At 53.7% G+C, this 14634-nt stretch overlaps 5 protein-coding genes across 5 annotated transcripts; 3 read left to right on the plus strand and 2 right to left on the minus strand.

Annotated features, from left to right (window-relative positions):
- Positions 1–1522: 1522 nt before the first annotated feature.
- On the plus strand, positions 1523–2617 carry PFLUO_LOCUS9277 (uncharacterized protein; the record flags this gene model as incomplete). The annotated part of the gene is made up of 1 exon (XM_073787087.1): positions 1523–2617. One exon carries the CDS (start codon positions 1523–1525, stop codon positions 2615–2617), a length of 1095 nt encoding a protein of 364 aa, XP_073643278.1.
- A 701-nt stretch (positions 2618–3318) lies between these two features.
- PFLUO_LOCUS9278 (protein kinase) lies at positions 3319–7139 on the minus strand (the record flags this gene model as incomplete). The annotated part of the gene is made up of 3 exons (XM_073787089.1): positions 3319–5549; positions 5602–6037; positions 6147–7139. 3 exons carry the CDS (start codon positions 7137–7139, stop codon positions 3319–3321), a joined length of 3660 nt encoding a protein of 1219 aa, XP_073643279.1.
- Positions 7140–7318: 179 nt separating this feature from the next.
- PFLUO_LOCUS9279 (DNA-(apurinic or apyrimidinic site) lyase) lies at positions 7319–9119 on the plus strand (the record flags this gene model as incomplete). Its single annotated transcript, XM_073787090.1, has 5 exons — positions 7319–7889; positions 7945–7981; positions 8030–8149; positions 8205–8339; positions 8399–9119. The coding sequence occupies 5 exons, from the start codon at positions 7319–7321 to the stop codon at positions 9117–9119; spliced, it is 1584 nt and encodes a 527-aa protein (XP_073643280.1).
- Positions 9120–9546: 427 nt separating this feature from the next.
- Positions 9547–11358, minus strand: PFLUO_LOCUS9280 (uncharacterized protein; the record flags this gene model as incomplete). Its single annotated transcript, XM_073787091.1, has 2 exons — positions 9547–10863; positions 10924–11358. 2 exons carry the CDS (start codon positions 11356–11358, stop codon positions 9547–9549), a joined length of 1752 nt encoding a protein of 583 aa, XP_073643281.1.
- Positions 11359–12284: 926 nt separating this feature from the next.
- Positions 12285–14434, plus strand: PFLUO_LOCUS9281 (uncharacterized protein; the record flags this gene model as incomplete). Its single annotated transcript, XM_073787092.1, has 4 exons — positions 12285–12454; positions 12490–14048; positions 14108–14172; positions 14222–14434. 4 exons carry the CDS (start codon positions 12285–12287, stop codon positions 14432–14434), a joined length of 2007 nt encoding a protein of 668 aa, XP_073643282.1.
- Positions 14435–14634: the final 200 nt, after the last annotated feature.

Here is a 14634-nt window from a genome sequence, read left to right on the forward strand (position 1 = left end):
AAAGAGACGACCATACATATCCCAATTTCCGAGCGTTCAGTTACATAGACGAACCGAAACGAAACGACGCCCCATGAATTGCACTTGGCTCCCACCCAATGACCTAACTGAGAAACGCAAGCGTGGCGTTTGGTTTTCTTCCAAGATTTGCCAGCGTGCCTTGTTCTGCCTTAAATCTTTCTTGCATCCGTCTCTCATCTCGATCGACATGTATCCGCCATGTGAAGATTCTCTCTCCTCTACGCCTCCATCTCGATCGTTTGACTTGACTTGCCCTATTTTTCTTGTTTAAATTTCTTGCTGCTCTGATTCTGATCCTCGCTGTGATGTGATTTTCCTGTTGTTACGATCCAGTGTTTTCTGTTCAATGTGCGTGTGCATCATGGCTGGGGTTGCTGTTCGCTGCTTGCTTTTCATGACTGCGATGATGTGTGATGGCTGCTGTGTGTTTTCTTCTCCTTCGCCAGTTTCAGAGTATCTTTCTTTCTATTCTTTTTTTTTATTTTCTTCTTTCTTGTTTTATCTTAGATGGATGTTGTGTGATGATGATGATGATTTCCATTCAAGAATTTGATCCTTTTACCTACTCTTCACTTGATCAGAATAGAGCGAAGCTTATGCAGGGTCGGAAGGCTAGATTGCAACCATAACTCATTAGTACTTTGCCCATCGTCATCCGATGGAGCTCGCCAGCGGATGGGGCCGAGTTCTATTATTTACCACATTCCCCCGCATCTAACTAATTCGTTAGTTAACTCGATTCGCCAGACGGACCTCTCGCCCGTCGGAGAGAGGCCCATGCGAGGCGGTCAGATCATCGCGGGACACGCTGAAGCAAGCCTGGCAGAAGTGGGAATGCTATGATTACATGCCCTAGATTGAAGTATAATGAATGATCTTTTTCCACAGTCGCTTCCACAATCCGAATATGGACGTGGGAGCAGAGTCTCGGACTCTGCCCGAAATATGCCCGTACAATACACGTAACACGCTGCTCGGTACCCAGTGCGCGAGCGGCGGAAGGCAAGTTGCTTCTTCATTTGTGCCCGTTCCCCCGGGTTCCTCGACTGTCTAAATTCAGCACTTCGGTCCCGGCTGCCGGGAGTGCTATTGGTGCGCGTTGCACTCGGTCGGTCAGTCCATGCATCACCCCTCCCGATCTAGCCCTCGAGCTTGGTCTCTTACCACTCCCCTGGGTCGCGGTCCTTTACAAGAAGGCTCCGGCCGCTTCCCACCGCGACCTGCCCGCTCAGCCTGACGAGAATCGTAAAAAAAAAAAAAAAAAAACCTCGCTGTCACGTTTAGGTGTCAGGATTATCCCCCCTGCCCATCATCCACTCGACTTCCTGTCCTTCGGTCCTGCCCCGCTTGGATACCTTCATGTCTGGCGTGCTCTTATATTGGCGCATAAGGGGTTGTGGTAACACTTTTGGCCTTGCGTGAATGCGCGAACCCCCTCCCTCCCTCTTTCCCTCTCTCTCTGTGTGTGTCGCTCTGGCGCCATTCTCGCGCCGAATTCGCCATGGACGACAGTGAGATCGCCGCAGATTCATACACCTCCTCAAACGAAGACTACGACTCCTCCGACGACTGGCAATCAGAAACAACCTCCATCGGCTCGAATCTCTATGAAGGGTTTCTAGAAAATGGCAGACGATACGCCAGCCTACGGGGATCTCAATATTTCAGCCCCTCGGACGAGCAACAGTTCGAGACCTACGAAGTGGGACACCTGGCCTGTCTCTTGATGAGCGACAAGCGGCCCAACCCGCTCTACTACGCGCCGGTGGAGGCGCCCCGGAATATCCTCGATATCGGGACAGGGAGGGGCTCCTGGGCAATCGACGTGGCCGATATCTTCCCCAACGCCGTCGTCTCCGGCGTCGACCTCTACCCGCCGCCGGTGAGCTGGGTGCCGCCCAACTGCTTTCTGGAAGTGGACGACGTGCTAGAGGAATGGACGTGGCGGCAGAAATTCGACCTCATCCATATCCGCCACGGCATCGGAGCCTTCAGTCCGTCCGAATGGGACGGGCTCTATAAGCAATCCTACGACAATCTCGAACCGGGCGGCTGGTTCGAACAGCTCGAAATGAACATCTGCTGCGAGTGCGACGACGGCTCTATCCCCCCGGATAACATCCTCTTCACCTGGGGCCCGCGATTCTTCGCCGCGGGCGAGAAGCTCGGCAAACCGCTGGATGTCACGAAAACGATGCGCGCATCGATCGAAGCCGCCGGCTTCATTGACGTGCACGAGAAGAACGCCAAGTGGCCCATCGGCCCCTGGCCGAAGATGAAAGTGCTCAAAGAGGCCGGCATCGTCAACCTCCAGCACTGGCTGGCCGGCATGGAGGGCTACTCCATGTACCTGCTCACCAGATTCGGAGATCCCGCCCCGTGGACCAGGGAGGAAGTCCTCGTCTATGTGGCGGCGATGCGGCAGGCCTTGACGAACCCGCGCTTCCACGCTTATCAGTACGCGAAGCGGATCTGGGCGAGGAAACCCTTTCCGGGAGAGGTGGATGCTTCCCCGCCGGAGAGAGAGGCTCCCGTGACCAAGGGCGGGGGGGACAGGGACCGGGGAAAGGAAAAAGGGTCAAGCGGGGGGGAGTAATGGTTGCTTGAAGTCAGATCAACAGATCTTCCTATCTCCCCCAAAACCTCGGGGGGGAATATATACCCTGTATAAAACATCCGTCCGGATGCTATGGAGAACGACAGTATTTCCCCATTACTTATACATTTGATGATCCAATTTAACGACCCAATTTCGATACGATAACATTTAGCCATAATTATTATGCGTGAAAAACATCTCCAGGCTCCAAAGCACTAGATCCGCGGTATACATACACCTTCAGCCTTTTAATGTAGTGTATAAATCCCTTCGACTGTGATAACTGTGTCTTACCACTATTAATAATTGGACTACAGTCGGATTGTCGATGGGAGACTGCCAGTGGCCGGCTTCCGTCGGTGACGAGCGTACTTAATCGAGGAATCCGGGGACGAAGTCTGAACCAGCACGATGTAAACCATTACTACGTGCTATGGATGACCTGGCAGGAGATATAGATTCCTGTTTCTTGGAAATGAGGCTTGGAATCAACTCAGATATTATCTACATATTAAACAAGTAATACAAACAATTGAAAGAGGAAATCAACGAACAAAATCGAGCAATGACGAGTGCGACCAGGAAAAGGAGAGAGATGATGCAGAGGGTATAAGTGTATAGCAGGAGCAAGAAACGGAGGGCAAGAAAATGGGAGTTTCGTAGAGGCATCGTAGAGTATCAAGTAGGGAGGATCAAGATCACCGCTCAAGTTTCTTCTTCCGCTCAGCAAGAAGAGCTTCGATCTTGCGCAGTTGGCTCGCAAGACCTTTCTTCTCCGCGTTTGCGACGAGCCACTCCTCCATTTTCTGGCGGACATGCCGCATAGAATGGAGTACCGGCAGGACAGGCGTCGAAGGCGAAGAAGATGGCATTGCGCCACCCTCAAGCTCCATGCGCGTCCAGCGCTCCGAACCAGGATTCAAAAGCAGATCGAAAACATCAGCCCACAGATCGCGGTCCCAGTAGCGCTTGAGAGATTCGCGGATGCGGTACGTGCGAGCCGTGGAGGGGTTTGCTTCCGCGTCCGCGGGACCGGAGCTGGGCCGCACGGGCGTCGACTCGAGATACTTGCCGAATAACAGGACGTGGATTGTGCCGGCGAGACCGTAAAGATCAATCTGGTGGGTCCAGGGACGCATCTCGCGGATCTCGTTGCACTCGTGTGAGCTTGTTTCCCAGTCGGCGATGAATTGGACCGCTGGGGAGAAGGCGTGCATGTCGATGCTGCGGCCGAAGTCGATAAGAGCCAGGCCCTTGTTTCGCCAGCCGTATGACCCAATGGGCGAGTAGTGGATGCTGTCGCTGGGATCGGGGGGCTGTTCGTCGGCGTTGAGGTCGAGGAGGAAGAGTGCTTTGGCGGGGGAGTTGTTGGGGTTGGGCTCGTCCAGACGGACGAGGCAGTTGTCCGCTTTCAGGTCGCCGTGGAGGATTCCGCTGGCGTGTAGTGCTTCGACAGTGCGGAAGAGCTCGATGGAGAAGAACATGGCTAGGGCCTCCTCGAGCCCGCTTTCCGCATTGTGGTTGGAGGTGATGGGCTCGCTGCGGACAAGATTTACCAGGTCCAGCAAAGTGCCTTGGCCGCGGTAGTCTTCTACAAGGAAGCTTTCCCGCTGGTGAACATGCAACTCATGGGCACGCACGATACTGTCTGCTGCGCGTGAGAGACCTGGCGACTGTCGTAGACGCTCATGTGCCATTCGGATCATGTAGAACTCCCATGCGCTGGACGGTCCGTTCTCGATTTTCACGGCCTCGAATGCATCTCGCGCGCTATCGTGCGGGTTTGCTTTGCGGGGTTGGAAATCACGGTCTTTGGTGTCTGTGATATCGGACCCGGATTCATAAGACTCTAGACTGTCGACGCTCTCTGCGAGATAGACTGGGGCATAGGCGCCGGCTCCGAGCTCGCGACGGATAAGGTAGCTGCGCTCAGCTCCGGGGAATTCCAGAATTGGCGTGTCAAAGTTTTCATCCTCGCCTTTGGACTTTCTGCTATTAGTCTTGACAAATTTCTGGATCATAGACGCATAGTTGCTGTCACCAACATGAGCGTGGTAGCCCATGTACATGTCTAGCGGTGTTTCCAAAGAATTAAGAATCGTATTGCGAATTCCTTTGTCCGTCGGATTGCATTGCCGGTCCTTGATGATGACTTCCCGCCGACGTGACTTTGCCTTGAGTGCCGTTGGGCTGAAAGGGACATCCACCGCAGAAGAGACAGTGTGGTCTCCATGATAAGGCGTTGCAGCCCCCAGTGGACTTGAGAGAAGGAGATCACCCATCTGAGGCATTTTTGGCTTGGAGGGAGTCTTCGTACTGGAGGCAATGCTCCGAGCACCTGTCATCGAGGGGATGGAGGACTCGGTCTGTTCCACAATAGGAGTCATGAAAGGCAGTCGGTTTTGCGCCATGATGACCGGATCCCGGTATAGACCACAAGGCGGGTGGTAATCGTCAGGCATTTCCGGGACAAACCGGTCCCTCTCAGGTGTTCCATGAGAAGAACTGCTCGGCGCACCCTCACTGTAAACGGATTGAGAAGTCGTCTCAAGCTCGACGTTCGGGACATCTCGACTCGCACTGAACTCGGACCAATCGCTGCCTGCAACGCTCTCAGCCCTTGTGTTGTCGGCAAAGTCGGTCTCATCGAAGGACTTGTGGAAGGTTTGCGTCTCCTCGTCACCAAAGTCGCTCGAGGCTACTGAGATGCGTCCGGTCCCTGTACTATCTGCAGTGCTTGTGCAGTCATCGTCTTCATAGTCACTACCGCAAAAGCTATCAGCTCCATCGTCCGCTTCGGCCTTCAATGGTTGGTTGAAGATGCTATAGATTTCATCTGTAGCAGCGCGAGTATGGATGGTCATTGTTGGTTCCGCGGTGCTCTTCCGCCGTACTTTCGAGCCTGTGGGAGAGTCGAACTTCATTTTGACTGCCAAGACTCGATTAATGTATGACTTAACAGAATCGAGCGAACAACTTACCCGTCTGTGTCTCTCCCTTGACTTCCTTGACTTTCAATTTTCTGGATTTTCCTGACTTGCTCTCATGGGGCCCTTCCTGGTCGTGTGATTGGGAATGCCGGTCGTCCCGCACCACTAATTCCTCGTCGACAGGAGATGGTTTGGGCTTTCCGGACTGGACATCAACGCCACCAGCGTTGCCTGATATCTGTTGTAGCGGCCCCTTCTGTGAACTCCACTTCTTGTTCACCCACCCGCGCTTGAGAGCCCTCAGTTCCTCAAAGCTGACCTCATTCGCTGGGTTGCTTGGGTCGGGGTATACGGATTCGAGGTCGACGAAGACCCGTTCACGTCGGCCAGTTCGTGGGTTGACCGCTTCCCTTACGTGATGCTCCGGTACTTGCTTGGGTTGTTGTTGTTGTTGCAATGGATCTTGGGTAGGAAGATTTGATTTTGACTGGATACATAAAAACGCAACACCACATAGGTTCATGCCAGCAATTAGTCCTGTGATCGTAAATATTTGGAGGTCTGAGGGGAATGAAGGAACCGAAATGACGACTCACCTCGTCCCTGAAAATGGCCATTTTCTGTGCCGGGCCGGATTTTTTCCCAGCTTTCAATGTCTCGCCGACCCAGGGTTTGGCCTCCATCTCGTTCTCCTTCTTGCGTTCTTTGATTGATCCAATACTCTCCCATCCCTTAGTCTGTCCACTGGTTGCGGGTTGGTCGGCCGAGGGGGAGTCGGCGTCGGAGAAGATTGACATCTTCGGTTTGCCGGACTTGGTCTTCGAGGCGCCGCCCATGTTCGGAGACGGCCGCGAGGCCTGGGGGTCATCAGAAGCGTCCGAGGGCGCAAAGGGATCCATCTTGGCGGCCAGCGCGGGACGGACGGTTGGCAATGCAGGTGAGGAAGGACCGGCGTCATGTGGTCGTTGCTCGTATCGTTGTTGGAATTCATCGTATTTTCGCGCGAGCCGCTCGACAGGCCGTGCCTCGCAATCCATACCGAGCCGGTATACTTCATCGGCCTGGGTCCAGCGCCCAGCGCCCTCGAGCCACCCGGCAAACTCCTCGTAGAAGAGAGCTAGTCCCTCACCGATATGGTGGCGCGCGAGGAACGCGAACGTTTCCCGCGGAGCATCCGAGAAAAGCCTGATGTAATGGAGCCATAAGCGCAGATATCGAGGATCATTCCTGTAGTGCTGCGAAGATAAAAAAGATTTTGTCGCGCGCTCGAGTAATGGTAGGAGACCAGACTCGGGCGTGGCTTGTGCTGATGGGTACGCGTTCAGGGTCCATTTCACGTAGCGGTCATACACATCAAGAGGATCATCGGACTCCCCTATTGCCTGTAGCTCGCTCTCATATTCCTGGCGAATGCCGTCGGTCAGGGTTCTCGTGTCGTTTGGTGATGGTGCTGCTGTCTTGTCGCCGTTGCTGCCCGCTGAGAAGATTCGCGCGAGCTCTCTTGCTGATCGGCCGCCTGGGAGTGATTGAACATTTTCCTTCTGTGCTTCAATGATGTCAAAGTCAATCAGGTCTTCGGAGGCTGCCATGGTGGCGACAGCAGAGCCTGTCAATGTCGGTAGCGGGATTGGAGGAAGTGTCGAGTTGAGGGATAGAAGATAGATTTGCTTTGTTTGGTTTATCGACAACCGAAAAGGGTTGTCACGTGCGGTTGTCTGGGCAACAGTCACGTGCACCATAATTTGGGGAAGTGCTGGTCACGTGCACAATGCCTGTATTGACATCCAGTAACTCAACGTGTCTCAGGCAGTTGATTCCTATCGGCGGCATCAAGTCTGAAGTTGTGAACAGTGGGATGTGTCCTCACGAAACGCATGACGGAGCGAGCACCGCTCTGTTCAAGTCCCCAGACCCCAAGGGTAGCCACAAAAGGCAGCTCAGCAATGGGACACCAGATAACTCCCCAGCACGAAGATCAAAACGACAGAGATCAAGCATCAACTTGAAAGAGCCTTCTTCCTCCGCATCCGATCTCGAAGCCGAGGACGTCGGCTTGCCTGTCAAGGAAGAGGCCGAGCTAACAGTGACGAAGAAGGCCCAAAGATCAGTTCCTGTTAAGATCGAAGCTGAAGAAGACGCGAAGTCTGTGCCAACTCCTAAACGCGGCAAGAAGAGAGAAACTGTGGTCAAGAAAGAAGAGCCCGAGTCTAGTGTTGACAAGAAGCCTTCCAAAAGAGGGAAGAAGACACAGGGAGACAAAGAATCTGACGCCATGCCATTGGCACCGCGGACGCAAGGCTTGCGGATGTTCGTAGGCGCTCATGTTAGCGCGGCAAAAGGTGAGTTGGATTTTGTTCATTTCAAGTGAAACAGATACTGATGCCTCCTTCACAGGCGTGTTCAACTCGATCACTAATAGCGTGCATATCGGGTATGGTCTTAATGTTCTATTCATCTGTTCTGTTCTAATCAATCGCAGTGGGAATGCTTTCGCCTTGTTTCTAAAATCACAGCGGAAGTGGGACAACCCTGCTCTTCAAGATGATCATCGAGATCAATTCCGCCAGCTCTGTGAAAAAAACAAATACGATGGGACCAAGTAAGTCTCAAACAGTAGCGGGATAGTCGAAATTCAACTAACAGTGAATGATTAGACACATCCTCCCCCATGGATCATATCTTGTCAACCTGGCACAAAATGACAAGGACAAGGCCAAGCAGGCCTATGACTCTTTCGTGGAAGACCTTCGCCGGTGCGAAGCTCTTGGTATCACGCTCTACAATTTCCAGTGAGCCAGACATGCACGCACGCTGCAATGTAAACACATCATACTGATTTCGTCTCTAGCCCGGGAAGCGCAAACCAAACACCATTCCCAGAAGCACTATCCCGCCTTGCCGGCACACTCACCCAAGCCCTATCCGCCACCAAAACCGTCGTCCCCGTGCTAGAGACAATGTGCGGTCACGGGAGCACAATCGGCGGCTCACTATCCGAATTCCGAGATCTCCTAGCTCTAATCCCGAAAGAGCATCACCCTCGAATCGGGATTTGCGTTGACACCTGCCACAGTTTCGCAGCAGGGTACGATCTCACCTCACCAGCGGGGTTCAAATTATTCCTTTCCGAGTTCGACGAGCTGATCGGCCTCCAATTCCTTCGTGCCCTGCACCTAAACGACTCCAAAGCACCACGAGGTAGCAAGCGCGATTTGCATGCAAATATTGGCACCGGATTCCTCGGCCTGCGCGCATTCCACAATGTCATGAACGAACCGCGCTTCGAGGATCTGCCTATGATCCTTGAGACGCCGATTGAGGAGTCTAATTTCGGCGTGTGGGCGCGAGAGATCAAGCTCCTGGAATCCCTGATTGGGATGGATCCCGAATCCGAAGAGTTCAAGGATCTAGAGGCGAAGCTTGCGGAGGAAGGGCGCGTGGTGCGTGAGAAGCATCAGGAGCAGTATGAGCGGAAGATGGAGGCTGAGGAGAAGAAAAAGACCAAGGGGAAAGGGAAGCAGAAGAGTTTGGTGGATATGATGAAGAGCGGGGCTGCGGAGAAAGCGTGAAGAGGGATGATAGATAGTTAATTAGGGTTGGGTTGGTGGTTAGCCCGTGTCTGTTCGTGACCTCTCGGCGGTCACAACGAGCGCGTCCGAGCTCAGTCGACGCAGCTTTCGATCGAACTCATTATTGGAGTTTTAAATACAGCGCTAGGTAGGTCTATCCAGATACTACATATGGCAACAGAATCAAGAAAAGTTCTAATTGATGGTATCAAGTAAGAAGCCGCTCCGTGGTATAAATCCAGCAGCCACCATGCGATGCGAAGTCAAAAAGCCGACGTCTTCCAGAGACCAAGCGTCAAATTGCTTGTTCCGCAAATACCAAACACAGAAGGAACATGTGGATGTTGTGCAGATAACCCCGCCATACTTGAAAGATGCAAAGGAGAAGAGATGGGAGGGAGGCAGAGAGAACGCAAAGCTCGAAAGACTAGGTCGGGGTGTGATACCGAACGGGCGAGAAGGATGAGGCTGAGTGCACGCCCGGGCTGGCCTCTCGATTTGAGGCATGGAGATGAGACGAAAGAGCTTCGTTCATAGACGTAATGTGTGGAGGAGCGGACCGGATGGGAGAATCTTCGTCTTCGGGTATAGGGGACGTGGAGATCATGAGGCCACGCCTTGCGCTGTTGGTACGGACGTAGAATGGGCGCGAAGGACGCGTCGAGGAAGACGCATGGAGGTCACCATCCGAATGCTCCGCAGTCTCTAGGTCGGCAACCCGGGAATATTCTCCGTTCTCTCCTTCAATCAACTCGCTGTCTTCCGTGTCGTCCGAGTCCGGGATAGGGCTGTTGTCCCACGCGCTTCTCTGAGCCTCGTTCCGCATCGTCGAGATCTTCATGTAATTATAGGCGGCAATGCTGCCGATGGTGATGACCAACCCGGACACATTGATGACCGTCAGTTTGTCGTGGAACACAACACCCGCAGCGCTAATAGTCACCACTTCTTTGAAAATGCCGCAAATGCTCAATGTAACAACAGAGGAGCGCTTCAAGAGCGCAAACTCGGAAGAGATCATGCAGAACGCAAGAACACCGGGGAACACCAACAGACAGATGCCAAACACGCTTCCGTGGACTTCGGCAAGCTTGTTGAAACCCTGAGCGATCTCGGCAGGACCTTCCACGCTCAGGGCAATGACGATAAGAGAGAAAAACATCACAGGAGTGAGGAAAAACAGAGTCGAGAACGGGTTTGATGTGGCCGGATGACGCAGCAGCAGGATTTGAGTGAGACCCCATCGGAATCCCGAGAAAAATGCCGACGCAATCACAAGGGTGAACCCGAGAGCATTGAACGCGGTCTCTCCGGCGACCATCATCACCACACCCACTGTCATCGCGGCGATGATGACAACCAATCGCACGGAAAGAGTCTCGAGGCCAAAGATGAAAGCGAAGAGGAGAACGAAGGCCAGCGCAGACGATTTGCACATAGTGAGGAAAGTGAGAGAGATGAATTTTAAAGACATATTGCCGAGTCCGACATCGAGGGATGTTGCGGTACCGCAAGGGACGAGACGAGTCAAGTAGAAGAGTTTTGTCATGATCGGCTGGGGCTCGGCCGGCGTGCCATCCACAGGCGAATTCGAAGCGGATCCAGCCGGATTTCCTGGTCGCAAGGAAGGAATGAGCCACAATAGAAGAGCAGAGAAAGTAAACTGCACGGCCATATGCAGGCTGGTGGTGAAGAGCGGAAAGGGGAAAACGGGTTCTTCGTCGGAAAACATCCATTTGTTATACTAAAACGGTCCATGTCAGTCATCCTCTACAATTCAACTGCATAAGGGGGAAACACTCACAATTGAAATCGACAAGGAAAAAAAGTACCACATGAGAATCAAGGACGCGTTGATACACAGCTTCTTGACGACATTGCGATCCGTCAAATGCAACTTCAGAATATCTCCCCGTGTCGATTTCACATCCGCAATTCGAGCATCCAGCTTCCTGCGTTGTCTCCGTCGTCGCCGTCGTCGCTGGCGTCTCTCCTGTGCCGTGAGACCGGTCTCCTCGTCGTCATGATGATCATCGTCCGAGCTCATTGGGTCCATCTCTAGAGGTGTATCTGCCCCCGTCGAGCCATCCGAGACCTCTGCATCCTCCGCCGTCAGAGGCTCCTGCTCTTCCCTTTTGTGTGCTCCATCCCCATACTCTCCGGGCAAAAACGACCGCGCTGCGTTGGTGAGGGCGGAGCTTCGCCGGCGGTGATGACTTCCAGGAGCAGACAACCCCATCGTGAACCGCCGAGGGGTTTACGATCGGATTGAGAAGGGGAAAACAGCGAGGACACGATCCGTCGGCCCCATGAGGGTCCGAGTTCGAAATCACGTCTTGGCTTGGCGTAGGAAAATAGACAGGCCCGGAGGAGAGAAGAAAAGGGGAGGGACCGTGGTGGGAAAGAGCCAGCCAGGGAATGAAGCGAGAGTGATGCAAAACGAGCGATAGGGGAGCGACAAAGACAAAAAAGACTAGGTCGAAGTGTAAAAGAAAGGAAGATGAGTGCGTTAGTCAGAGTCGGGTCAGGTGAAGAAAACAGATCAGTCAGCCGGGTGGATAACCTCGTCTGGGCGATCCGGGGTCAAGTCAGCCAGCAAGTCGGGGATGATTGGCGGGTTGGATCTTCCGGGTTGTCGCTCCGGTCCTGCTAACATTCCCTTCCTCTCTAAGCCGGTGAGGAATGATGCAGATTATTGTATACGAACTCACGCCCGCGATCGATCGGGCCTGACCACAACAACTGACTTTGGCGCTAGTGATAAGACCCGGGAGCTATCTGTCTAGTGAACATGTGAAGAGATGACCTGAACATCATGGTGGTTGTCGATTGCCAACCCACCCGTTACTCATGATGATGTCCTTTCCAGGACAGTTGACCACCAACATCCTCTTCTATGCACCATAGGAATGACCTCAGACCATCCTCGATCATCATCATGTCGTGGTCCCTGGCACTTCCGGCCAGCGTGTGCGCTCACATGTGCCCCGGAGCAGACGTATGATGGAAATGCAATGGACATCGCCCTCACTTCTTGTCTCTTCTTCTGCCAATTGTGCTGTCCCGTCTGATTGTCTCTCATTGCCAGACCACGACACGAGCCTGCTTTGCCGCTTGGTCTTGCATCTGCTTCTTTTCCCATCGGTTATCTACACTGTCGCCACTATGCCAGAGAATGGGTACAGTGCCATTGAGGACTATGGCCTCATCGGGGACATGCACACGTGTGCCCTCATCAGCAAGGCCGGTAGTCTTGACTATATGTGTTGGCCGGTCTTTGACTCGCCCACCGTGTTCGGTCGCCTGCTGGACGACAAGAAGGGGGATTCTTCTCTGTGGGACCCTACAACACCGTGGTGGATCCTCACAGCAAGCAGCGATACCTCCCGTACTCCAACCTGCTGGAGACTCGGTGGGCCAATGAAGATGGCGTAGTGACCATGTTGGACTATTTCCCCGTCTCGCCCAAGCAGATGCCGCAGTCGTCCCGGCTGTTGTCTGGCTTCTGCCCCTGCAATGAGCCCGGTGCCAACCGATTCAAGTCGGGACTGCGACACTCGAGCCTGATTCGAAAACTGGAGTGCAGCCGTGGCTCGATGGAACTGCAGGTGGAGCTGTTCCCGGCTTTTAACTACGCACGCGATCCGCATACGGCTCGTGCGAAGCTGGAGGACGACTTGAGCAAGCATCGCCTTCAGACGATCCATTTTGAGAGCGAGACCGAGCGGCTTCAAGTCGAGATCTTCGCCGACTCGCGGGAGCCTGACAAGCTTGGCTATCCCAAGGCGATGTTGAACATGAAAGAGCGATCCGGCATGAAGGGCCGGGGCCTGGTAGCTTGGCTACGCTTGTGTGAGGGCCAAACGGTTCATCTGGTGGTGCACAGCCCCGAGAAAGCAGCCCCCAGCTTGGCCATGATCGCCGCACACCTGAGCCGAATGGAAGAGGAGACCTCCGACTACTGGACGGATTGGACCCGCAAGTGCGAGTTTCGCGGTCACTATCGCGAGACGGTCGAGCGCAGTCTCTTGATCCTGAAGCTGCTAACTTACAAACCGACAGGGGCCATCGTCGCATCGCCTACCTTTTCGCTCCCCGAAAACGTGGGCGGCTCCCGGAACTGGGACTATCGGTACTCCTGGGTGCGTGATACGGCGTTCACGTTGTACGTTTTCCTCAAATTGGGGTACAGCCGCGAGGCGGAATCGTATGTCAACTTTATCTTTGATCGGATCTTCCCCCACGCGGCCCAGGACATTGAGGCTGGCAGCAAGCGCCCTTTCCTGCCGCTCATGTTCACCATTCGCGGCGAGTACGACATTCCCGAGGTGGAACTCGAACACCTCGATGGATACAAGGGCAGCAAACCCGTTCGCGTAGGCAATGCGGCCGTCTTCCACACGCAGCTGGACATTTACGGTGAACTACTGGACAGCATCTACCTGTACAACAAGCACGGAAACCCCATCACCTATGATCAGTGGTCGGCCATCCGCCGCATGGTGAACTACGTCTGCGGCGTGATCCAGCAAAAGGACATGTCTATTTGGGAATCGCGTGGCCAGATCCAGAACTTCATCTACTCGAAGATCATGCTATGGGTTGCCCTTGACCGTGGCGTCCGCCTAGCCGAGAAGCGTACCAGTCTGCCGTGTCCCGATCGCTTCCGTTGGATCCAGGCGCGGGACGAGCTGTACGACCAAATCATGGACAAGGGCTACAACTCCGAACGCGGCCATTTCTGCCAGAGCTTTGAAAGCCGCGAGGTCTTGGATGCGTCCATCCTGATCGCACCCCTGGTCTTCTTTGTGGCGCCCAATGATCCGCGGTTCATAAAAACGCTGAAGAAGATCCTCGAAAGCCCGGAGAAGGAGGGGCTGTCGAGCGCCAAGATGGTCTTCCGTTACGACCATCTGAAAGCCAACGACGGTGTGTGCCACCTGACGCTTTTTATTCCTTCTGACTGTGCTGATGCCCTTGTTCTACAGGTGTGGGCGGCGGCGAAGGGGCCTTTATCATGGTTACCTTTTGGCTGGTTGAAGCCATGGCCCGAGTATGTATCCTCCCAAATCATGGTGCGACATTCTTAACAAGGGATGCAGGCGGCTAAGTATGATGTGCCTATTCCGAACATCTGGAAGCTCGCCCTGTCGCACTTTGACAACATCCTGTCCTACTCCAACCACCTGGGCATGTTCTCCGAAGAAGTGGCCATTTCCGGTGAACAGATGGGCAATACGCCCCAGGCGTTCAGTCACCTGGCGTGTGTCAGTGCGGCCATTAACCTGGAGAAGCTGGGCCGTGAAGACGAGTAAAAAGCTGGTTATTTTGTTGCTGCCAGTACTTATATTTATGAAGTTCTTCTTGTTTCTTTGATCTAAATTGATCTATAGAGTGTCTTACGTAACCACATTCACCGCCGGCGGGTCGATCCGTCTGTCAGCTCCATTTGCTTTAGTTCCCATCCGTAAAGAACCCCCGGATCAGCTTCGCGTCGTCTTTTCTTTCTTACTGT

The sequence above is a fragment of the Penicillium psychrofluorescens genome, assembly GCF_964197705.1.
Source record: "Penicillium psychrofluorescens genome assembly, chromosome: 6".
Lineage (NCBI taxonomy): Eukaryota > Fungi > Ascomycota > Eurotiomycetes > Eurotiales > Aspergillaceae > Penicillium > Penicillium psychrofluorescens.